This window comes from Eriocheir sinensis, chromosome 41, assembly GCF_024679095.1.
Source record: "Eriocheir sinensis breed Jianghai 21 chromosome 41, ASM2467909v1, whole genome shotgun sequence".
Lineage (NCBI taxonomy): Eukaryota > Metazoa > Arthropoda > Malacostraca > Decapoda > Varunidae > Eriocheir > Eriocheir sinensis.
In genome coordinates, this window is record NC_066549.1 from 1,776,244 (window position 1) to 1,802,395 (window position 26,152).

The 26,152-nt window shown below is 44.5% G+C and overlaps 1 protein-coding gene across 4 annotated transcripts in view; it reads right to left on the reverse strand.

Annotated features, from left to right (window-relative positions):
- Nucleotides 1-9,923: 9,923 nt before the first annotated feature.
- Nucleotides 9,924-26,152, reverse strand: part of LOC127009478 (uncharacterized) — a 122,629-nt gene continuing 106,400 nt past the window's right edge. The window contains exons 6-12 of one of the 4 annotated variants that reach the window (XR_007762015.1): nt 25,708-25,906; nt 22,868-23,046; nt 22,671-22,761; nt 22,070-22,213; nt 19,458-19,544; nt 15,383-15,552; nt 9,924-12,389 (exon numbers count right to left, since the gene is read on the reverse strand). Coding sequence is in view for 2 of the 4 variants with exons in the window: in XM_050882577.1 (XP_050738534.1) it covers nt 12,268-12,389; nt 19,458-19,544; nt 22,070-22,213; nt 22,671-22,761; nt 22,868-23,046; nt 25,708-25,906 (822 nt within the window). In the remaining 2 variants the exon portion in view is untranslated. The remainder of the gene's footprint in view (nt 12,390-15,382; nt 15,553-19,457; nt 19,545-22,069; nt 22,214-22,670; nt 22,762-22,867; nt 23,047-25,707; nt 25,907-26,152) is intronic. The other 3 variants (XR_007762016.1, XM_050882577.1, XM_050882578.1) reach the window with 3 other exon arrangements.

A 26,152-nucleotide genomic window follows, 5' to 3' on the forward strand; every position in this document is an offset into this window, starting at 1 on the left:
GACTAGGAACAAGGGCGAGTTCCACGGAGATCGGGAATGCTGAATAACACCCTGGTCCATCATATCTTTAACCTGTTCATCTACAACCTGCCTTTGACTGTGTGGGAGTCTGTACGCAGGAATGTACACCGGTTTGGTGTCGGGTTTAACCCTAATATTGTGTTCTGTCGTAGCAGTCGCACCTAAAGGTTCACCGGGCAGGGCAATGACATCACGATACTGATGTAAAAGCTTCAGAAGCGGGCCCTTAAGCTCGGGATAATCGACCACTTTGACTAAAGAATCGACAGATGAGGCCTGACAAGATGCGTCGCCGGCGGCGGGTTGACCCACTGCGCCGATACAAGGCCGCTTTAACTCTAAAGGGTCTGGGAACACCTGTCCGTCGAACGCTAAAGCGCGACCCAAAATGACTCCATTTCTGAGTTTCACTGGACCGCCAGTGGCATTAACCACTAAAGCTACGGTCCTACCTCCCTCGCGCACCGTGTTAAGGGTGGACTCTATCGCTAGCGTGTTGACACGACTAGGCCCCTCTAGGCAGATGTCACAACCTACGGTGGCGTTAGGGACTGACACAGGGACGTGCATTGCGGTTCGTTGAGGGATTTCGTGATTCCCCACGACTATCGCATTGACATTTTTCCATCCCCTGCAAACGTCAGCTGGTGTTGGTGGTTGACCATGAAGTGAGGTGCCCGCGCCATGCACCGGCACCGTGGAAAGAGTCGGCACGGTATGCACTACCGACTCAGGAGAAACACTTTCCCGGCCCTTGCTGGGTATTTCTCTTCTTTCCCAGGGAGAAGCGAGGCGCACAGGTTGATCCATGGCCTTGAAACACCTCCCTTGAAACCTTACTGTATTACTATCTGGAAGTATTACCATGCGGTTGGTTAGACCTCAGTGACGACAACCCAAGAAGACCGTCAGACGGCAGTGAAAAGTTTGACGTCACGTGAAAATCCAAACGCATGACAGGGGAGTTTCGCCCCAAACTCACTGGCAAACTCACCAACCCAAGGATATTAAGCCTGTCGGCGGTGACACCGCAAAGGCTCAGGTCCGAGGGTCGTAGCTGGTAGCGGCCTCCCCGCGACGCGCGTTTCAAAGCTAAGTATGTCCTTTCAGACAACACATTAACCGCCGCGCCGGTGTCGACCGCAAATGACGCTTGTAGCGGACCCAGCTTGACTTTAAGCGCCATAATTTCAGGCTGACTGCACGCGGCCACAACAGATTCATACAAGCTACTATTGTCAGCCTGCACTGCAGTCTCGATTTCCTCCCCCCCCCGGGTTGCTACCCTGGGTCGGTTTTGGGGGGGCGCTCGGCTTCCCCCGACCCCTTCACGAACTTTCCTGCTCGCTCTTTCTTTAACTGGAGCACAGAGAAACACTCCTCTGTGGTGTGTCTACCAGGGCTCAGGGCGGCTAATGTGAAACTGAGTCCTAAGAAGTGCTGTCTTTTCCGGAAGGAAGTGCCGTTCCTGGGGCACATAGTGACTAGTGAGGGGGTGAAAACAGACCCGGGTAAAGTTGAGTCAGTAAAGGAGTGGCCGGTGCCGTGTAGTGTGACTGAAGTTCGTGGGTTTATCGGACTGTGCACGTACTACCGGCGGTTCGTGAAGGGGTTTGCTCAGACCGCAGCGCCACTCCACCACTTGACTCGGAAAGGGGCCTGCTTTCACTGGAGCGAGGACTGTCAACGGGCTTTTGAGGAGTTGAAGGAGGCCCTTGCTAATGCCCCTGTGTTACCGTACCCTGACCCCACAAAGGTGTACATTCTGGACTGCGACGCTAGTGCTGAGGGCGTGGGAGCAGTTCTGTCCCAGGAAAAGGATGGGCAAGAATGGGTTGTCTCCTACTTCAGCCGGAAGTTCTCTGCGCCAGAGAGGAACTATTGCGTCACACGTAAGGAGTTGTTGGCAGTGATTCAGGCTCTAGATCACTTCCATCCGTACTTGTTAGCCTTTTTGTTAGCTGTTTTTTTGTGTTTTTGATTAAGGCGCGAACTGTTATCTCACGTCGGGTCCGGTGTACCGTTGCCTGCTTTCTCCAGTTGATAGAAGCCGTGAGACAACACAATAGCCTTTTAGTTAAGTGATGTGGGTTATGTGTTGGCCGAGCGGAGCCGTTAAGTTCACTTTGAGTTCACTTAATTTACTCTCTCTCTCTCACTGGTTGATTAAATGGTTGTATTGATTTTTAAATATATTCACAGAATAGTTACAGTATTTTGTGGACGAGTCGTAAGTCGTACGCACACTCCGAGAAGTCCTGTGCTCTCGTCCGCCGCCCGCCCTGATCTGCCGGCTTCTCTTGGTACAGGAGCGGCCAGCGGATAGCATGCTTGCTGAATCAGCACCGTTCCCACGGCAAGGAGCACCTCCTAAGCACAACGTAGCGTCTGTGTGTAACGTCCTGGCGCCACTGGGCCATGGCGATACGACATACATTCACACATTCACATTATGTTATAATATACACATTACATACTTGTACGGGGCCAAGTTCAAGGTCAGGACGGACCATGCTGCGCTGAAGTGGTTAAAGAACCTCAGGAACCCGGAGGGTCAGCTGGCCAGGTGGATTGGCAAGCTTGAACAGCACGACTACCACATTGAGTACCGGCCGGGGAAACTGCACGGTAATGCGGACAGTTTAAGTCGCCGGCCCTGCGAAAGTGACTGTGCACATTGCAGCCGCCGGGAGGGAGAGCCTGTGAGCGTGAAGGCTGCCGCGGTTGCCAGTGACACTAGTTGGGGAGAGGACCTCGGACAGGCCCAGCGGGAGGACGGGGAAATTGGGCCCATAGTGACACTGCTGGAAAAACCGCCTTGGGAAAGTGTTGCACCGTTGAGCCCTGCAGCTAAGGCGTTGTGGCAACAGTGGGCAGTGCTACGCCTGAGTGATGGGGTGCTGCAGAGGCGGTGGGAGACAAGTGGCGGCGGTGTGGCCTTCTGGCAAACAATAGTTCCTGGGAAAATGAGAAAGGAACTGGTGCGCGAGGCTCACGGTGGTAGTGCGAGCGGCCACTTCGGTGTGCGTAAGACCCTCGGGAGGTTAAAGCAGCGTGTGTACTGGGTAGGCATGCGAAAGGACGCGACTGAGTGGTGCAGGAGTTGTGACGTGTGTTGTGCCAAGATGGGCCCCGGGAGAAGGACTGTGGCTCCCTTACAGGTGTACCAGGTAGGGGCACCCATGGAGAGGGTAGCAGTGGACATTGTGGGCCCATCCCCTAAGACAGTTCGGGGGAATCGCTTTGTGTGCGTGGCCATGGACTATTTTACTAAGTGGCCGGAAGCGTTCCCTCTCCCGAACCATGAGGCGGGCACAGTGGCGGGGGTATTGGTGGACGAGTTCTTTGCCCGGTTTGGTGTGCCGCACGAGTTGCACTCCGATCAAGGGAGGGAGTTTGAGTCGGCCGTGTTCCGGGAGTGCTGTAGCTTGCTGGGCATTAAAAAGACTCGTACCACGCCCCTACGGCAGTGGACCGCCAGCACTCCTCGGGCGAGCAGCCGGGTGGCCCTTCTGTACTGGGCTGCTCGCTTCGCTGCTCGCCGGCTGTTACCCGTGGCTGTGGCGGCGGAGGCCGCCATTTTTAATCTTAAATGGAATGGAATGGAATGCCCCTACGGCCTCAGTCAGATGGCATGGTGGAACGCTACAACCGCACCCTAGGTCAGGAGTTGGCAAAGTATTGCCAGGAGGGACAAGAGGATTGGGACTTGAAAATCCCCCTGGTACTGATGGCTTACCGCTCGGCCGAACACGAGGTGACGGGGTACACGCCCGCGCGGCTGATGTGTGGACGAGAGTTCCGGCTGCCAGTGGATCTGGTAACTGGCAGGCCGCCGGACGAGGAGATGCCCACTACAGTCACCCCCTACGCTATCGCCCTCCAGGACCGTCTCCAGCAAGTACACCATCAGGTGAGGGCTAACCTGAAGGTGTCGGGCGAGACGATGAAAGACCGATACGATCGGCGGGCCAAGTCACCACCTTTCAAGGAGGGGGACAAAGTGTGGTTGCACAACCTCGGAGGAAGAAAGGGTTGTCTCCCAAGCTCCAGAGCCCCTGGGAGGGGCCCTACGACGTGGAACGGGTCCTTTCTGACGTCACATTCCTCATACGCCAGGGGCCTCACAGGCGTGCCATGGTGGTGCACGCGGACCGGCTCTGGCGGTACCACGGTCCCGGGGACTTCTCCTGGGAGGAGGAAGCTTCGCTGGCGGGCAGCGAGGAGGAGGAGGAAGCGGACCTGGGGCTGGGGGTCGAGGAGCCCCTGGTGACGGAGGATGAGGAGGACCTGGACTCGAGGGAACCGGAGCCCATGGTGTTGGAGGAGGACGCGGGCGAGGAGGTGTGTCCCCTGGACGGGGCATCTGCAGGAGGTAATCTTGGGCCGGAGGTAAGGAGGCCCAGGAGGGAGCGGCGTCTCCCCGGTTGGATGGATGACTTTGTATGTGACTGAGCACATGTTTAGTTGAGTTTACTTTATTTGGGCGGGATGTGTGTTTTCTTTTTTTGGGGAGCGAGGACGCTCCATCTTTTCACAGGAGGGGGTGATGTTACGGCTGCCTGAGGTTCCCGCCAGGAAGTGACGTCACCGAGCGGGAAGGCCTGTGATTGGGGCGCGCACGAGGGCCTTGGGGGACGCCGGCGGGCAGTTGGATTCGAACCTCGGTCGAGACCTGAGGCTCGTAGCGTGGCGGTGCACGGACCCCCTTGAGGCTTGAAGAAAGTGCCTGGAATTGGCGGTGTTTGGGTTTGTGGACTTTATTAGAGGGTTTCGACGGTCAACAAGTGGCCGGACCCCGGTGGAACAGTGTGGGAACTGTGACAAAGGAAATAAACCACGTTAAACCGGCGGATTGTGTTTCTCTGAGCCCGCCGAAGTGGTTTGCTTTCTCCACAGTAAAGTGCACTGGTGGCCAGAGGCTGGATTTCACGCACGCTGTCGCTCTCGGAGGGAACACAGGGTGGCACACACGCCTGGGAGTCGCACCTCAGGGGACCAAGGACCCGGAAGTAAAGTGAGTAGCCCATCCAGACGTTGGACGCCAGCCACAAGGAGCGGTGAGTCTCCTGGGGACGCTGACGGGGTTTTCGGGCGCCTGGGTGAGGTTACAGGTAGGTTACAATACGTTTCGGATTCACGCAAAACATTCGACGGACAAAGACATTCTACTTTTTTTAAAAATTTCATCGATACAGCAGGACTTGGCGGCTATGTTTATGCCACACTATTCTGATAAAGTAAATATCTACGTAACACTTGTAACGGCCAATCATCCTGCCAGCACCAGAGTCCTCATTCCTTAGGCTCGCTCCGCTTCTGTCCCGAGCGAAGCGCTTCAGAATCCCTCCAGACCTCGGGCACCACCACCACAAACTATACAATCATGAGCTACCACCTAAGCGTTGACGAGATGGCTCAATTTCACCTACAAACAATGTAATAAAACGCTTGAGAGTCTTAACTACCCAAAGGAAAAAGAAATAGTAACGCATCCGAAATTGACGTCTCTTTTGGCTACTATACTTATCGCTATATGACAGCAAAAGTTAGTGGGCTTTTTTTTTTAAATCTTGTTGTTGCCCTTGAGTTGCTCTGTGCTGTAAAAAAAATATATATATCAGGATAATCTAACGAGTAAGAAGCAATTGGCTTGGTCAGGTTTGAGAAGGCGTAAAAATAACAGATGGATTACCAAAGCAGTAAGAATGGCAACCAAGGATTTTTAGAACTGAACAGCGAATCAGGAGGTATGATTTAGATTTTAGAACAACTGCTGGCGAAGGATGAAGTGCTGTAACGAGACTGATGAGTGGACGAGACGCTGGTAAATGGCTAGTAATGGGTAGCGAGGATGAATTACCCAGAACAAAGGAGGGGGAATTAATCGTTACGCATCCCAACCACGTTGCCAGATTATCGTACTCAAGAGCCTCGTATTTACTGGTTTCTGAGCCACAGCTATTGCCAAAAAACACCAATAATTAACCATTTTAACGAAAACTGTATATGAAGGCAGATATTGGGGTCGAAGAGGCAGTTTTTGGGTCGGATATCAGCAAACATAGGAGGCAGAGTACGACAATCTGGCAACGTTGCTCTGAACTAACCTCGAGTACTGCGGCGGGAACGGAGACGGAGAACTTTTACCACGGAGCAGAGGGAGAACACCAGCGTCTTGCCTCCACTCCCTTCCCGGTAAAATTGAGGAAATGGTTGGCTGTGAGCGTTATAGTGCTCCTCTTCCCTTCTCTTCCCCCCCCCCTCCCTCCCAAACCACTACTAATGATACCTCAACCTTTCCCGTCATCGCCCCTCTCACCCCCTTCCATACCTCCCCGTTGTAACTATCACTTGTTTTAGAGTCTTGTTTCCTCTCTCCACTAACTAGACGTATATAAAAGGCAGTTCTCTTAAAAAAAAAACCATTGTAAAAACTTAACGAGTCTGAGATTGCTTCATGTTCCCGATCGTATGAGTGAAGCAGTGAAGTGTGTGTGTGTGTGTGTGTGTGTGTGTAAGCGATTAGACAGTTAATCTATCTTTCCTAATGCCAATTTATATTACGTTAGTTTAATTGCACCTCATATCATCTGTACGTGTGTTTCAGTGCCAGTAGTAATCACCATCTACAGCCATCACTAATCCACTACACGACAAAGGCCTTTCCCAACACCCTCCTGCTCCGGCAAAAGCTCTAATTCCACCCCTCCACCCGGTCCTCTGTCCGCCCTGCCTTATACAATGCCTGGGTCGCCCCTGTTACTCTGGCTGTCCACCTGTTATCAGTTCTGCATATGAGATGACCTGCCTAAGTTATCTTGTTCTTGATGGTCGTTCGAGTATTTTTAAACATTCAACTGCTGTCTAATATATGATCCTCGCTTTCTGTCTGCAGTTATTTTTATTTTCTTAATTTCTCTTTGAACGCTTTTTAGTTTTATTTCTTACCTTTCTATACCAAGTGAGTTTAGTAGAATAGCAATGTAAGGCGACAACGAAGGAAAAATGAGCTCGTTAAACAAACATCAACAAGGAATCTCTCTCTCTCTCTCTCTCTCTCTCTCTCTCTCTCTCTCTCTCTCTCTCTCTCTCTCTCTCTCTCTCTCTCTCTGTCATAACCCTTCGCCAATTATGTACATTACCTAAGCCCTTTCCTCTCACCCCGCCTCACACTGTTACCAGATGCCCGTCACGGCGTACCTACCTCTCCCAAGGGTGTCAAATATGGGCTTATACGGCTCCTTGCTGGCTAACGAGGGAAGGGAGAGAGGGGAGATATGAAGGATGGAAGGAGGGAGGGAGAAAGGGAGGGGAGAAAGGAAGGGAAGACAGGGAAGGGAAGACAGGGAAGGAAGGAAGGAAGAAGGGAAGGGAAAGGAATGGGAAAGGAAAGGAAAAGGTAGGGTAGGAAGGAAGGAAAAAATGAAAGATAAGTAGAGTGAAGGAAGGAAGGAACAAATGAAGAAAGAAAGGAAACACAAAGATGAGTAAAGTTGAGTGAAGGAAGGAATTAACAGAGAAAGGAAGAAAGAAGGGAAAAAGAGAGATAGATTGAGTGCATAGGAAGGGGCTGATAAAGATATAGGCAGACAGAAAGGCAGACATGCAGAAGTAGTAATAGCAATAATAATAGTAATAGGAGTGAGGGAGCAAATAAACGAGATATAAAAGGAAGACAGAGAGAAGATAGAAAAAATAGTAGGTAAAGATGAAAGCATATAGAAAAACTGATATAGACAGACAGGCAGACATACAGAAATAATAATAGTAATAATAATAAAGGAAGAAAAATAGGAGATAGAAAGAAGGGTACAGTTGAAAGCGTAAAGAAAAAAAAACTAAAAAAGACAGACAGACAGAAAGGCAGCATTTACCTTCCTTGGGAGTTCCTCTTCAGCCTGACTTGCCAGTCTCTGCCTCCTCCTCGTTCACATCCTCATCTTCTTTCCTGTCTTTATCCCATCATGGCCCAGGGGGTAAGGCTTGGCACCACATCGAGTACAGCTGAAGAAAGATATGGCTGTCTCAATTTAAAGGAACTACCGGTACTGCTATTAATGCCCTCTAGGCACCTCATTCAGTGCGCCTTATAAAAGATACCCCTAGCTCAATGAAAAGGAATTACCAGTGCTGCTGTTAATCCTATCTAGTGTACAGAAGCAGACACACAAACACAAAATAATACAAACAAAACTGCTGCTGCCTGTGATTCTGTAGTCTAAAAGAATAAGAATAACAAGATCGACATTCTACACTATGAGACAGGTAAGAATTGTCTAGCTTGCAAATGACCTCAGCCAAAAATATAGCTACCTAAAATTTAGAGAAAGACTTCAGGTCTTTAAATAATATTTTGAACTTTCAGTTAAAATTGGTTTCTATTAATGCCCCAATATCTCATATCTATTTACCCAACTGCTCTTCTGTTGTCATATAAGTTTGCATTCTATTAACCTTTAAAGAAGTCCATAAGAAAGGTTGAGATATCAAAATATCTGAAAATAGCCATGAAATGTGTGTGGGAACCAGAACAGCTGTAGGTGGCTGAGTGGCCCACAGTGCCCCGTGGCAGCCAGCACCCAAGGCTCACCATGACTAAAATTCAATAGGTTCTTACTAAAGGAGGGGGGGGGCGTTGCTCCTATAGACCCCCTTTGTGGCTATAAAAGGTAAGTGAATAAACATGGACCTCTTAATTGGGGTGTTTTGCCCCCCTTTCAAGGCATTAAAAGACAGGTGAATATACATGAGCCCCCTAATGAGGGGTTTTCACCCCGAGTTATGTGCCTGCACAGGTGCCCTGCGCATTACTACCAAGATCAAAACCCCCGTGTGTTTCCACATTTGGCTACTCCGCCCCCGCGGCGACACGGGTTCCCACACACATTTCATGACTATTTTCACACTTGTTTAGTCTTTACACTATTTCCTGTGGTTTGCGGGGGGTTTAAAGTTTATTAGCGTGCCTGTGTGGCAACAGAAGAGCAGTTGGTCAAGTAGGAGACGAGGTATCGGCGCGCAGATAAAACCAAACTTAACCGAACCTTCCCCGAGGCAGGCTCTGGCAAACCACGGCCCGTGGCAGCACTTTTTTGTAGGTTTCTTTTTCGCTCGCTGTAGTAACAGGTCGCACCGTCGCAGACACACATAGCAGGACCCCGCCACGGTGACACTGCCGGCACACCCACCCGTGGCCGCCCCGAGCTGAACACGAAGCCGTGCCGGACACCACACCTCCTGCAGCCTGCTACTCATTTACAGGCACACAGAAGGCACAACTCACCTATACCCGTTCCCACACGTCCCCCAGACTCTATTCTCCTCATCTAAGGGCTTAAATATAACGGTGGAACTTAAAATCACTTACTTTTGATGACAAGGACCAAGGTGGTTGCTTTGTTGTGGGCGCCATACTCTTTTTTGGTCTTGGTCTTGGTTGTGGGTCCTACTTTATCTTCGGACATTAATTATTTTCATCTTAACATTTATTTATTTTATCTTATCCTCTCCCACAACAGCTGATGAGATGGGATAAAAGGGAAACTGACAGCACCTCTCACCATCCTCGCTATCATATTCATGTTAATCTGACCTCTCTCTCTCTCTCTCTCTCTCTCTCTCTCTCTCTCTCTCTCTCTCTCTCTCTCTCTCTCTCTCTCTCTCTCTCTCTCTCTCTCTCTCTCTCTCTCTCTCTCTCTCTCTCTTCTAATCTAATCCCTTTTTGGTGGCCCACTATATTAGTTGCAACATTAATTAGTTGTGTTCTGGCCTTTACAAAACATGATATTAAGAAGGAAGACTCATTTAAAAGCTAGAAACATATACGGTAAAGAAACTCATGATAAAGTGTAACATATAGATCAGGGAAAGCAATAATAATAAGAAATAACACACACATAGCTCACAATATCCACTTTCTTTTAATCACATTTACACTAGTTACAGTTCAAGTGGTTGTAATAATTCAATAAAAAAAGAGAGTCTGTCAATATACAAAAATAGTAAAAAGATGGAGAAAAAAAAATAGTCATAATCACACACATACTTTACATACAAGAATTACTGCATGGTATAGATTGTTCTCATTGTGGTGTTGTGGTTAATACTTCATCATTATCATCATAGTCATCATACTCATCATACTCATCATTCACAGCTGCTGCGAATCCGTCATTATACAATTAAAAATACCTTAGAGAAAAAGTGAAGAAAAATGAAGTATGGGAAAGAAATGAAGACAGTAACTAAAAAGGAAAATGAGTGAGGATTAGTCGGATAAAAATCAGAAACAAACAACAGCGAAAAAAATAATGAAACAAAACATTTGCATATAATAAGGAAAAGACAAAAAAAAACAGGCAAAAATCATATAGAAAAACGTATATTACAAAGCTGGAAGAAGAAAACAAATAAAGAAAAGGAGAGAAATACAGAAAATAATACAGTTGAAATGAGAATCCATAAACCACCAAAGAACGATGATAAAAAAGAATAAAAAAAATAACGAGAAACTGAAAAAAAAAAGAGAAATGGAAAGCAAATCAATACAAAATGAGATAAGAACCGAAAGAGAAGGAGAGAAAATGAGATAAAATATGAGAGGAAAGAAGAATGGAGAATTGGAAAGCAGGAGGAAAGGAGGAAAGGAGGGAAGGATAAAAGAAGGAAGGAAAGGATAAAGCAATAATGAAACACGGATCGAGGGTGACAGGGGCGGGTTCAGGGACATCACATAAGCGCCTATTCGTCCTATCGAAGTTATTTATATACAAGTTAATTATTGAAGCGGTACTGGCGATGGCGATAGAACCCGCCCTTGAGATAGATAGATAGATAGATAGATAGAGATAATACGCCTATCCCAACAATATCAGAAGACGAAAAAAAAAAAAGAGAAGTGGAAGAAAAAGAGGAAGAGGAGGGGGAGAGGGTCATTATGCGTCCCCCTTCCCCCCCTTCCTATATAAGGCGATAAACTTAAATAAACTAAAAAAAAAGTAACATACCATTGAAAAAAAAAAAAAGACTTTCCCTGGATCGGAATCATTGCGTGTGTGTGTGTGTGTGTGTGTGTGTGTGTGTGTGTGTGTGTGTGTATACTCTTGTACACAAATTTTCCTTTCCAGGGCAAGTCTGTGTACATTATAGCCAACACAGACGCACACAGATGCACACATGTACGTATAAAGCAAGAGTCTGTGTGTACGTTTGAGCCCGTATGCATGAATCACACACATATGTATACCTTCAATCATGAATGTATGTATGTATGAGTGTACTCTTGTGTGTGTGTGTGTGTGTGTGTGTGTGTGTGTGTGTGTACTTCTGTTGGTCCACAAGGCTCATATTGCTATTTACAGACACAGGGAGAGTGAGTCTCATGTTAGTGCCGAATGGTGATGGGTTTTGCACGCGAGGGAGGGAGGGAGAAGGGAGAGAAGGTATGTTTTTCCTCTCTCCCTTTATTATCTTCTTCCTATTGCTCTTCTTTCTTCGTATTTATCTTCTTGTGAGAGTGCGGGGAGGGTACTGTAGGCAAGTGTGTCCTCTCTCCCTTTCATCTTCTTCCTGTTATTCCTCTTCCTTCCGTCTTTCTCACCTTGTTCTTGTGACTTCATTTTCGTTTGGGTCTAGTATTCTTCTTCTCCTCCTTTTCATCATCTTTGACTCCATCTTGTTTTGGTTCTGGTATTGGTTCTTCTTCTTCTTCTTTTTCTTCCCCTCCTCCTCCTCTGCGTGTTAGCCCTTCTCACATCGGCACCTCAATCTCATATCTCATTCATCCTCACCGCGACCGCCGCTTCTCTTTATTGTCTCTGGTTCATTTTTTTCTGGTCAGTGCAATTTTCAGGGTTATGGAAAATCGTACAGACGAGAAAAAAGATAATAATAACACGGCTTAGACGATCGACGAACATGTAACAACAACGACGACGCCTCTCCCGTAAGTATAATAAAAAAAAAAGTTGAGTGCCCCTTAAAAAACAGAGCTTCAGATGCGAGGACGCGAACGAAAACGAAGACGAAGAATGCAGTCGAGGTCCTTTTTCTTCGACTTCGAGTGTCCGCGACCTTGGAAGAAAACGGATTGCTCTCTGGGGAAACTAAAGGCGGAATGGAGGCTTGTTGCGACTGAGTTTCGTGCTGCTTTGCTTATATCATATTCGTATTTCCTCACTTCCTCGGTGTTCCCAGTCGCCTCAAGTCACCTCCACGGCCGCCCCCAGGCTTCCCCAGTCCCCTTCAGTCCCACTCCCCGACGTACATCGCGCGGGGGTGAGGCGGGGGAGGGGGAAGGTAGCCTCGGTTGGGGAGGGGCAGGCGGCCGTAGATACGGGAATAGGCGGAGTCGGTGAAGTCTGAGTCTGTGATGGAGGGTGAGAACGGAGATTAGTAACGGGCTTTTGATTTTGATTCTCTCTCTCTCTCTCTCTCTCTCTCTCTCTCTCTCTCTCTCTCTAATCGTTTAAAATGGTCTATCTTTAACCAGTATTCCATATTTACTTCGTCTCTTACTTAACTAATATTGCAATAAATTTATCAGAGAATCGATTAATGTATCTATTTTTTTCCCTAAATTACACTTTGTACAAATCAACCTTTTCAACACTACTTTCACACACTAGCACTTTCAACTTCTGAATTATTTCTTTTGTAGCGTGGGGCCTCGAGGCTGGAGGCCTATGCTACTGACGGGGGATAAGGTGGAGGACCAGACCAAAAAGTCTAGAAGTTTTAGTCCCTTAAGACCACCTTCAGTTTCTCAATTGCAAGGTAGGAACTGTGTTGCAAAAAATGGTGCTCTGGGTCGCCTATTTGCCTTGTAAGAGAAAGAGATTGAAACCAATCTTCCTCTGCTGACTCTTTCTCTTACCAGGCAGTAGGCGACCCAGAGTGTCATATTTTGCAACATGGTCCCTGCCTTTCAACTGAGGAACTGAAGGTTGACTTAAGCGACTCATACCGCTGGACATTTTAGTCTAGTTGTCCACCTTTTCTTTCATCAGTAGTGTGGGCCTCCAGCCTCGAGGCTCCACGCTGCTAAATGGTGACCCCGGAGTGACTATGATGTGAGTGAAGGTAGCAGGCACTACATTTTCACGTTTGTACTACTCCCACCAGTACTACTTCTACTATTGCTGTTGTTGCTGGTGCTTTGTCATGGCTGAATGCATTGTTTGTAACACTTCTTCCTGCCATGCTAACACTAAAATCCTCATCATCCTAAAAGACATTCAATGCCATTTAAAACTCATATCAGCTTTACAAACAAGCCCTTGTGCAATACTAATGTCTTAATAAGCTTCGCAACACATCCAAATACTTGTGATATCACCTACATAAGAGGCTGCAAATCTCTGATGTCTGAGAACTATGAAGACTATGAATAATAACATCACACGTAGCCTTCTACACAAGCACACACTCGCCTTATACACTCACACATAATGAAAAAAGTAGTACATATTTACAAGACGTATCTAAATACACACACACATACACAGGCCAGGAAAAAAAGGATCACAGAGTATCACCAGAGAGTTTAATAGCAGTATCTGATCATGTCCTGTCAGGTGCTGTAAACTCTCTGGTATAGATGATACAGAGAAAGTTAAGCAGGATCTCTCAGTTTTAAAATCACTGAAGGAGATAATCAGGACAGGCAAAGAAGAATATCATACAGAATAAAGAGATGACAGAAAAACCACCACCACCACCACTACTACAACTACTATACACCAGACACAGAAAAGTAACAGTAGTAATAGTTGTAGTAGTAGTGGTAGCAACAATAAGTAGTCATAAGTGTGGTGCGCAAGTTAATAAAAAGAATGCAACAAATACTAGCGCTAGCATGCATCCAGGGGAAAGAATAAAAGACGAATAAACAAAAGGAGCCATGCAGCCATAGACATATTAGAAGATTAGAGACAGATCATCTTGCAGAGCAAACTACGGTACATGTAGTTTAGTAGTACACATTGTTCTTTGGTATCATTCTTCACCTTCCTGTTCTCCCCGTCAAGCAATGCATCACAGTCCCTTGAAGACTCCTCAGCATGCAGCAGAAGGAATCACAGAAAGGTGTATAGACACGTACCCTCTTGCTAGGTATGTACATTCACGTATCCCATATTAACTTGCTGACAGAACAGACTTATGTACAGAAACATAGACGGACAGAACACATTTTTACACGTGCACTCGACTGACTGACCGATTGTTTGACTGATTCACCTACTGACTGACTGACTGACCAACTAATAATCTTTATTATTAAAGCCATCATATTTATTCCCTGAACTTTCCAGGGAAATACAATTTTTTTGTGTATTTTCAAAGATGAACTGAAAACCTTTACAAAACAAGTCAACATTTGCTTGCTATGCGGGTTTATGTATTTATCTCATACGAAAACTAAATTTATGTCCATTTTTTTAATGTTTTTTCACCGAGCCACAGCACGAGTGGCTTCACTCTTCACGGGACGCCACCTCTATCTATTCTGCCTCCATGAATGGAAGAGTTTGAAGCAGCAAACCAGCAAGAGCTGGTTAGGGGACTTTTGGGTTTGAGTGGGTTTGAGCTCTAATCTGCACATAATATTATATAACAGATGCCATTGGCATTTAAGCCACTATAGCCCTCAACCTTCAACTTTTACTAAACTTATTAAAATGATTAACAAATAAATGCTTCGGTTTTCTAAATAAAGTTTCAATCCCTTTTCAAGTACATTCAGGCCGATCACTCAAAACATCCAAAACAAGATGAACACATTCTTTCCTCTTTTTTCAAATCTTTCCATGGCCTTTTTTCACATGACCAAAGAAAAAAAAAATCTTCGCGATCTATTTGCCACAACTCGTTTACACACACTTCTCATACACTTCAACAAACACAGAACATGTAGTGAAGCATTAATAAGAGAAAGTGTTAGGTGCGTGTGTTAGGTGCGGATACACACTTACACACATTCCCCTTCATTCCCAACACACTCCAACTCTACACAACTCTTTCTTTCCTTCCTTTCTTCCTCATCAGCAATTATCTCCCTCTCTCTTCACACCACGACTATGTACACAAACTTCAATGGATGCCCCCCTTGAAGTACACCCAAACCCAGACAGAGCTACTGGATGCTCCCCTTAATGGAACACCCTCACCCAGACAGACACTTCAGGATGACCCCATGAATACACACCCACACAGACAATTCATCGGCCCTCCCACTCCCTCATCCCCAGCAGTGTCAGTTCAGGCCAGACCCAGCCCAGATCAGCCCAGCAATGCAAGCAAGGTACATAGTCAGACCACAAGACGCAAGGGCAGAAGGCAGGCAAGAGTGTGGGCTTACCTACGGCAGTCTCGGAGAGGGGAGTGTTTCCTTTATATTCCTCTCCCCCTCTCTCTCTTTTTCTCTCTTTCTCTCTCACTTTCCCTTCTTTCTCTTACTTTGTCTCCCTCTCTACCTTCTCTCTCTGCCTTCCTTCCTTCACGAGCCCCAGTAAGATTCCCACTCAGTTTCTAGATAGAGAGGAAGGGCGAGAGGTTGTTAGTGAGTGGGCGGCGGCGAGTGGGGTGAGAACATTATATCAGTGCAGACTAGATTATTATTATTATTACTATTATTATTATTATTGCTATTATTATGATTAATATTCTTAGTGACTAGTATATATTGATTATTATTTTTTTCTCTTAGGCATATAATTAAGAGGTGTGGAGGAAGGCTTCGGGTGGAGGAAAAGGAGGAGGAGGAGAGGGAGGGAATAGTGGTGGTAGTAGAGGAAGGAAAAGAGGAAGAGGGGAAGGAGGAGGAAGAGGAAGAGGGGGAGGAGGATAAAGTGTTGGGTTGGAGAAGAAGGAGGAGAGAGAGGAACAGTATTGGTAGTAAGTAATAAAAGAGAGAGGAGGAAAGGAACGGAGGAGGAGATGGAGGAGGAAGAGGAGGAGGAAGAGGAGGAAATAAGGTAAAAGGAACGTGGAAGAAGGAGGAGCTAGGTATGAAGGTAAGGGAGAAGGATGGAAGGAAGAAAGAAAGTAGGATAGGAGAGAAAGGAAAGGATAGGTGAGGTATGGAGGAGGAGGAGGAGGAGGAGGAGGAGGAGGAGCTTGGAAAGAAAGAGGGATATAGGGACGAAGGGAAGGAGGTGGAGTAGCGAGAAAGGGAGGGATGGATAAATGTTAGTATATAAAATGTCATATTGTCCATTAATCAAATAAATTAGCATCCAAACAAATACCAATATTAATCAAATGAATGCCAAAACAACAACAAAAAGTAAATCAGTACTAAATTAAATATGTCGGATTAGAAAGAAACAAGAAGAGTAAGTTAATAAGTCCAGCCAAGTCCAGTTTTCTTCCTTCAGGTCACTGTTTTTGCGTCTATTCACAGTGTCATACGGAGACAGGAATAGAGAGACAGGGAGAGCAAGGTACTAGTACATACTCAAGTCCGTTTCTGCAATTCTGTTGCACAAATAAAAACAGGAGTCGAAAATGGAACAGTTGTTGAACGTCACAAGAACACACATGACAAAATGCAAACCTACGAATATCCCAGACAAATGTAATTGTACAATGCTTCCACAAGTAACAAGACTCATAAAGACCAGTAACAGAGCAAAGTCAAAGTTCACGTCAAAGTAAGAGTATGAGTAACAAGACACTAAAAACTCGTAACACAGTCAAAGGTTCAAATGCCAAAAGGACAGTAAAATGTACCAACAATTAACAAGACAGACAAGACAGACTCACAAGAACAAGTAACACAGAACAGTCAAAGGTTCAGAACTCAAAGCAAAAGTAACAACAAGTAATAATATGTAACGATGAATGTCCATCTGTAGGCTATAGCCTTAAATCCTCTTCCCCATACATCCGCATCACCTCAGCGTGTTGCAACACACGTGAGCAATTAATCCAGACCTGGAAAGGGTTTCCAGAACCCGGGATCAAACCCGCGACCGGCCAGATGGGAAGCCACTCCTCTAACCAGTCGGTCAAAGAAGTGCCCCCCTTGCTGAGTGGTTTTTGAGTGGCTTCCTGCATCAGGAGGATCACGTACTACACGGCTCCCTTTTTCCCATCTAAATTAGTTTGTTTCCTACGAAACTTCCGTTTTTTATGAACCCTTTGGTGGTCATGGGCATCCATCAGCCTGTTTCCTAAAACAGGGGAGACACGGCAGAACACAGGAAAGGATTCTACTGCTGGCAACCACTTGTACCGCCCGCATTCTACTTTCCCATACATCCACACGACCTCTGTGTGCCATGAAACACACGTATCACACACATCTAGTGGTTTCTTCTTGTCTATCAATTCGCCTTAGATTTATCCCACTATCATGATTGTATTCCCTTGTAAAACAGTCAGTCAGGAAAATCGATAAATATCAAAGTATTTACCTACGGCATTATTTTTTTCAGCTCTGGTTTCTTCCATCTTTGAAAGTCATACGGTAAATGAGGACATTAAGATCGTCCTTTTTTGTAATCTCAAACACATTAATGTCAGTCTAATGAGTACACAAAGTGTAGTGCGTACATGTACACATTTCCTTCAGGAGTGAATCAAGGAGAAGGAAAGTCATGGTACAGGTCTACACAAGAACCAAGAGAACCAGTCAGTAAAAGTCCACTAAGTCAAGGACAGAGAAAGAAGGATCGACTTTTAAGAAGAGAAATTTGTCTATTAGTGATGGGTTAAGGAAAGGGGTGAGGCATCAAGAGGGAGATGGGTGCAGGAGAGATAGGGAGGGGGTAAAGGGAGAGAGAGATCATATAGGAGATGGAAAGGTGACATAGGAAGATATGGGAGACAACATGGTCTCAGAGGAAAAGAGAAGAGTGAAAAGAGGAGGAGGGTGAGGAGGAATACAGTGGAGAAGGAGGAGTACAAGGAGCCAGAACATGAAAAGGATGAGGAAGAGGAAGAGAGGGCTTGGGAAAAGGAGGAGTGGAGACAGACATAGCTTGGAAAAGAAGGAGGAGAAAGAAAGAGCAAGGGAAGAAGGGGAGTACATGAAACGAGTGCATAAGCAAAAAGAGGATGAAGAGAAAGAAAAGGGTTGGAAAAAAAGTTGAGGAGAAAGACTGTTTGGAAAGAAGAGGACGTGGAGAAAGAAAGGGGAAGTGGGGGAGGAGGACAAAGAAAGGTCATTGAAAAAAGAATGGGAAGAGGACGAGGAGGAGGACATGCAATAATAAAACATAACTGAAAGCTAAGACAACTAGGAGAGGGACACATGAAACCATGGGCAGCAAACTAAGAATCGAAGATTGTGAGCGTGCTAGTCTAGGGAGGGAGAGGGTGGGGTGGGAAGTAGCTAAACAAGGTCAGTTCAGCATAACTTGGCGGGCTAGCTCCTCCCTCTCACACGTCATTGGCTAGCCTGGAAACGTAAGCCCCGCCCACTTACCCCCCTCGCGATACGTGATTGGTGATTGCTTCGTAAGGGGGAAGAGCTTAACCGCCAAGTTATCCTGAATAGGGGAAAATGAATCATGCCAACATATTTTTTCGTCGTTTTTAAATTGAAAAGGGAAGTTGTATTGGCTCATGCAAAAAATATATTTAGATAGAGATATTATGAAGGGGGAAGGGGGAAGGGGGAAAATTTCATATAGAACACACTAAGAGGTGACTAAATCTCTGCAACTTAGAAAAATAAATGTTTATGAGTCTTTCTTTCTTACTGCATGAGATTAAAATCGGAAAATAAGTCAGGAAATGGGACACACTTAGAAGATTTGTTTAACGTAGGTCCAAGAAATTACGATTATTATGCCTCTTTGTGCCGGAAATATGATAAAGAGTGGGAGGAAAAGATGGAAGGAGGGAGGAAGGAAAGGAAAGGGAGGAGGGCTGGAGGAGGAGGAGGAGGAGGAGGAGGAGGAGAGGAAGACAGGGAAAGGAAAGGATGTGGATGCTGCTAAATTCTAAAATGATGATGATCATTATGATGTTGAATATGGTAGTGGTGATGATGGTGATGATGGGAATGATGAAAATGATACTGATTAAAAAAATGATGCAATTGATAAATATAACGATCTTAAAAACTGATACAAATACTTTTTTTATGACTATTATAATGACCATGATAATAATGATGATACTAATGAAACCAATAAACAAAATGCTGAATAAGATGCCGAAAATAACAGCAATAATGACAATAATGAAGATGATTATGATGACTAGCTTAATGCTGATAATGAAAACATGAAAACGATAAAAATGGTGACAGCGTGAGGGATAATGATGGTAAGGAAAATATATTACTCTCTAAAGACACTGCAGCAAGAAGGAAAAAAAATCAAGTACTTTAAAAAACATGGAAAAAAAAGTCAAAACAAGATCCTGCGAAGGGTAACGTCACAGCACCGAGGGGCATTGCCATAGGCCAGAGGATCACTCACCATTCCGCATAGGGACAGACGGCACCCACGAACAAGGATTTCTCTCTAGTCTGTGAATATTTTGCGCTTGGTTCTGTTGCAAGAGCGCTAGAAGGGAAAACACAAAAGAAAATATAATAAAGAGAAGAAGAAGCGTGCATAGGGAGGTGCTGGTGAAGAGACGAGAGGAAGAAAGGAAATTGAGAAGAGCTAAATGAGTAAAAACGCGGAAGAAAATATAACAAGAGAAGAAGCGTGCTTATGAAGGGGAGGAAGGAGAGGAAGCAAGAAGGGAAGGAAGAGAAAGAAATGATAGGATAAAATGCTATGCTACTCTTGCTACTACGGCTGTGCTTTTGGTTTTATGCAGTTTCCCCTTGTATTCGTGAGGCGGAGGCCACAGAAAACCAAGTGATTGAAAACGATCTGGTGGCTGGTTGCTATGCGAGACAAAAAATAATGCCGATGTTGCTGAGTTCACCAACATCTTCATTTCTTAATCCCTTTCACTGATTAATTCTGGGGTAGCTTTCCTATGTCTGTGATTCCTCCCTATAACGAACACTTTCAAGAGGAGGTTATCAAGAAACCGCATACAATGAATTCAACTCTAGGCTACACTATTCTATTCTCTTTCCAGGAGTCGTGCATGACGGGGTTAATAATTTTTTTCTACCTTTGAGCTTCTTCCTATCTGTTGTTCTATATGATAAATTTCCAAATGATACATATTGATATCCTGTTGCTCAGTGGAAGAGAGAAAACAATACGATGATTCAGGAAAATTATTATGTACTGACAAAAAATCAATGTACTGCTTTCATTAATTGCTGCTGTTGAAAATTATGCTCATCACCCAAGGACCAAAAATAGACTTACACCATTACTTTTACAAATACCAATCAACCACCAGCCCATCATCTGATCAGCTAAAATGCAACTAGTAACAGAACACAAACTGGTGGTGGAAAAGTCTTATAAATTCTTACACATGTTTTTTTCCTTATTATATGTGAAACGTATGTATATGTTTGCCGATCAAGATACTTTTTTCTACCAACCACCAGCTTGTCCTCTGATCGGCCACTATGCAACCTTGAGTCTTCCTGCACAAGCTAATGAGCTGCTGGAAGGATAGGAGGAGATGGACGACGAGAGATAAATGATGAAAGAAATGAATGAAGGAAGGAAATAAGGAAGAGGGAAAAAAACCTAAAGTATGATTGCAGACTCTGAGAAAATGAAAAAAAAAGGACTTTGATCATGATAAAAATAAGAGATAGATCGGAGCACAGTACTCAGTTAAGGACACATTGAAAAGAACAAAAGAACATCACCAAGCACAACATGATAAAAGCAACAAGTGAAAAAACACATTTATACACAAATCGTAAGACATTCTGAAACGTCATTGGGGACAGTAAAGCTTAAGACAATAAATTAAGTAAACAATATATACATGATAAGGAAAAAATGGAACAATGAAGACACCCACAATAAGAAGAAAACTTGAGATACTTGAAAACATGGAAATGAAACATGAAGTAAAAATAAAACAAGTGACAGTTGAAAATACAAGAGTCTGTCCTCTCGTGAAGGCGAAAGGCACAGAAAACGTAAGAATTTGTGCGTCCTGTGAATAACGAAGGCCTTATAATGCTGCTTCTATGTAAGGGGAAGAACTGTACTATATCGGTCCTTTTGTCTAGAGTTAATAATAGTAACTTCAGCTCCAGACAGAAGACCCGAAAATTACATACTGTGCTGCCCTCTACCCAGAATAAGCTTCGAAAGTCACCTACTGAATAAATACGTTAATAAATATATAATAATGAATAACTTTAGATTAAACTATTTACATATTAAGTTTTTCCCGAGTGTGTGTGTGTGTGTGTGTGTGTGTGTGTGTGTGTGTGTGTGTGTGAAAAAACTGTCATAGTAGGTCTTACAGTTACTTTCAACCATAATTACAAATGGTCATATGTACACTTCCTTATACACTAAGAAGTTATGTGAGTGAGTGAGTCATGCAGTCACCCCGTCAGTTCATACGTAGATACAAGCCTAAATTAGTCAGTCATGCATGCGATGGTACATTTATAATACACTCAGTCATTCATTTGGCTTTCCACTATGATGCCAAGCGAATCAGTCATTTTCAAGGCAGATTGTACATACATAAATCATTTCCTTTATATCGTACTCCTTCAGTCATCTATTGAAACCTTTAAGTAATGGGAAATCGCGCTTGGTGTGGTATTCAGTCAGCCAGTCAGTATACAGTTGGTAAGTCATTTGTCAGGGGATATCGTAAGTCTCTCCCTTTAGTAATTTCTTTTCAGTCATCTATTGAGGCCATTAAATCATAGGAAATTGTTCTTGTCAGGATATTCATTCATTCAGTCAGTCAGCAACTTAATCGAGTCTTCGGTCAGTATATCAGTCAGTCAAAAACGTAATTAATTCTTCAGTCGGTCGTCAGCCAGTCAGTCGGGATAAAAATATCAACTCATCGATGTTCAGCGTGTGTATGTGAGTATGTGTGTTGCAAAGGTATTACATATGCCTAAGTAAGAGGAGGTAGCGGTGTTTACGTAAGTGTGCGCGCGTGCGTGTGTGTGTCCGTCACTCACCCATGCCGGAGTCGTAGCTGCGGGTGTGCCACATGGGATGGGCAGGCACGGGGTACTGGGCGCGGAGAGGCTCCTGCTTATCCTTGGACTTGGTCTGAGCAAAGTTAGGGATGCGAGCCCTCAGCCCGCAGTAGTAGGGGTCGTCTGTTGGGGGGGAAGGCAGGTTAGGAGGGTGGCAAAGAAGGTTAGGAAGATACAAGTGTAGGTTAAGAGGGTGACAAATAAAACAGGGATGGTGAAGAGGGTGACAAGGAGGGTTAGAAAGGTACACAGGTTATAGAGGGTTAGGAGGGTGACGAGGTAAGGATGATTGATGATTATTAGGGCGGTCTGTCTTGGCGCCGCAGCTTCGGGGTCATTTGGCGCCGAATCTAATATAAATTAATTATCTTATAAAGCTATATAAGCTTAAAATTAAGAACGTGATAAAAGCAACACTAATAAAACTATACAGACAGAGGTAAGGAATGGGAGGGGCAGGTTAGGAGTGTGGAAAAGAAGGTTAGGAAGGTGACAGGAGTGGTATGAGTGTGACAAACAAAACAATGAAGGTGAGAAGAATGGAAAAGAAAATTAAGAAGGCTCTGTCCCTCTCTCTGACCATATTTGCGGTCCTTGGCCTTGTTGTTGTTGTTATTGTTGCGGGAGTGAATCTTCCTGAAGGCGTTTTCGTCCAGGGCGTCGTATTCAGCCTAAAAGAAGGAAAAACAGATTGAGAACACACACACACACACACACACATGGAAATCCTCATCACTTTCTGCATCTGCCATTGGTAAACACTCAGTCCATGTTTACCTTGCCGTTGGACCTGCTCGGGTAGCCTCCGGGGGCGTCGCGGGGCGGGAGCTTCGGTGGCTTGTCCTTGCGGTCCTTTACTGACGACCCGGATGAGGCGCCCGAGCCCGCCACGCTGTAAGGGTCTTCGTCGGGGAGGGGGATGCGCGGCCTGTTGCGGATGTTGGGCACCACTTTGACTGCGAGGGAGAGAGAAGCTATGTTTAAGGGAGCAAAACTTGTTGAGAGAAATGTTAAAGTGTGCGAGGAACAAGAACGCCAGAGAGTGAGGAGTGAGGAGAGGAGGAGATGTGTATGTGAGAAGGAAGAAGAAATTAAGAGATGGGAAGGGAAAAATGGACAGGAGGAAAAGCAGACATATAGAGTGGAGAAAGGGAGGGAGAAGGGGAGATATTAGAAAAAAAGAGTAAATGAAGAGATAGAAGAATAGAGAAATAGGGGAAAAAGAACACATTAAAGATATATGGAAAAAAAGCGAGGGAGATGAAGAAAGAGAGGAATATGGTAGAAGATGAGAGGGTAGGAGCAATAATGTTTGCATATGTAGGTGAAGAAGAGAGGGAGATAGAGACGGAAGAAGTTAGTGAAAAAGGGAGAGCGAGAGGGAGGAGGAAGACAAGGGAGAGAGAAGGTAAAGATTGAGGGATAAACAAAGAAAGAGGAAGAAGGAGGAAAAATGGAAAAAAAAAGTAGAGAACAAGAGAAAAACCAGAGTGTTGATTCGTATTAAACAAAAAAATAACTAGGAAAATAACACGAACCTCAGAAAATAGAGGAAGATATATTAATATTAAACAAAAAATAACAAGAAAATAACAAAACCCCAGAAAAAAAGGAAGAAATGAAAAAAAGAAAGGAATTGTTTTAAACCGATAACAAGAAAAAAAATATAAAACAGCGGCAAAACATTATCTAGCAGTACTTTCATTTTCCAACATCATGACCTTATAACAAATTTAGCACACAAGCAGCCATCAACTACCTACATTCTCTCATGCGTTGTTACCTTTCTCATGTATTGATTAACCTGAATACTTGCCACCTGCACCACTACTGACTTACCTGAAATGCCAACACAACTAAAACGAATTCTCATGATCGTAGATTATCAAAAAAATCATATTCTCTCATGTCTTGTTTGTCGGTTGCGAGATGAGGACCTTACCAACTGAGCCACCTATTGCTTCTCTCCTCTTCCAGACTCTCTGATTACCTTGTCTACCTACAGTCTCGTGATCATAAATTAGTGAAAAAAAAGATAAGATGAATAAATAATTAAGTATCATCTAGGTGTTACTTTTGGTCACAAGATGAGCACCATAACAACTGAGCAATATGCCTCCTCCTTCCTCCCTCCCACACCTCCATTCTCAAATTACCTTGTCTACCTGCAGTGGCATGATCGTAAATTAGTAAAGAATCCTATGTTCTGGTGTGTTGCCTTTTGGTCGTGAGCAGAGAACCATACCAACTGAGCAACCTGACTCTTCCTTCCCTCTTCACACTTCTATTCTGTAATTACTTCGTCTACCTGCAGTCTATTGATCATAATAAATTAGTATAAACTCTATTTTTTCTCATGTGTTGATTTTTGGTCATCAGCTGAGAACCCTACCAACTGAGCAACCTGACTCTTCCTTCCCTCTTCACACTTCTATTCTGTAATTACTTCGTCTACCTGGAGTCTCATTATCATAATGAATTAGTATAAAACTCTATTCTCTCTCATGTGTTGATTTTTCGTCATGAGCTGAGAACCATACCAGCAGAGCAAGCTGATTCTTCCTTCCCTCTTCACATTTCTATTCTGTAATTACTTCGTCTACCTGCAGTCTCTTGATCATAATAAATTAGTATAAAAACCTATTCTCTCTCATGTGTTGATTTTTGGTCATAAGCTGAGAACCCTACCAACAGAGCAGGCTGCCTCCCTCTCTCGTCCCCCCTCACACTTTCATTCTCTGATTATATTTTGTTCTCTACCTGAAGTCTAAAGTAATACTCCAGTCTTTTGCCCAGTTTACTCTTATGGACACAACTACTTTATTTTCTAGTCTGGTAAGTTTTCATATGTTTTTAATTAACCTGCTAACATTCAATTAAGTGAGAATTTGCAGGTGACTTAATGAGATACAATTATACAATGACCCGTCTACTCTTTTCAGTCAAGTAGTTTAACCTCATTTCCATATATAGAAGGAATTAAATTTTACACTTGACTTCCTTCTACCTGTCTTTCTCATTAACCTTGTAATTCACATAACCTTCTTTAATCAGGGTTGGAACTGACTGTGTACATCTAATTAAAAGCAATAATTACTTCTACTTCTCCCTCTTTCTCATTAACCTGTAGACACCGTTATCTGATGAGAACTGATTTCATTTTTTTTTTCTCATTTATGTGTGTTTGTGTAACCTCCTTTCTTTATTTACCTAAAGACAATTCACTTAATTACTCCAGAGCTTATCCTATCTCATCCTCCTACTTGTTATCCTCCTCACAACCCTTGTGCTCATATAACCTACTACTCTTTACCCTCTTTCTCGTAACCCTTGAGTTTGTATAACCTTCTTTTTGTATTAACAACAGACATTCACTCTTCACCTTCTTTCCCATATCCCGTGAGTTCGTAAAACCCCTTACTCTTCATCCTCTTTCCCATAACCCTCGAGTTCGTGTAACCTACTCTTTAGCCTCCTTCTCATAACCTTTCTATATTTACACTTTACATTCACTCTTCACGTTTTTTCCCATAACCCTCAAGGTCGCATAACCTCATTCTCTTCATCCTTTCCCACAACCCTTGCATTCACGTAACCTCCTTTCTGTGTTTACTCACCTGGCGGGAATTTACTCTTGAGCATGTCCATGGCGACGATGTTGATGATCATGACCCAGATCGGGCAGTCGAGGAGGTCCTGCTCATTCTTGACGAAGGCGATCACACACACGCACTGAGACTCCAGCTTCGAGCGGTCCGGGTACTGCCGCCTCATCTCGCGCTTCACGTTTTGCTGGAACTTGTTGATGTCGAAGAGCTGAGAGGGAGACGCGGGAAGGGAGGGGGTTAGGTGCCAAAGAACTGAGAGGGAGATGAAGGGAGGAATAGGATTAGATGTTGAAGAGCTGAGAGGGCAGGAGGAAGGTTAGATAAGAGTGATTGCTGATTTCAAAGAGCTGAGAGGGAGACGAGGAGAAAGAAGAAGGTTATATTTACGTTTGATGCCGAAGTGGTGAGACGGAGATGGAGGGAGAGAGGAAGAGGGTTGGATAAGGGTGAGGGG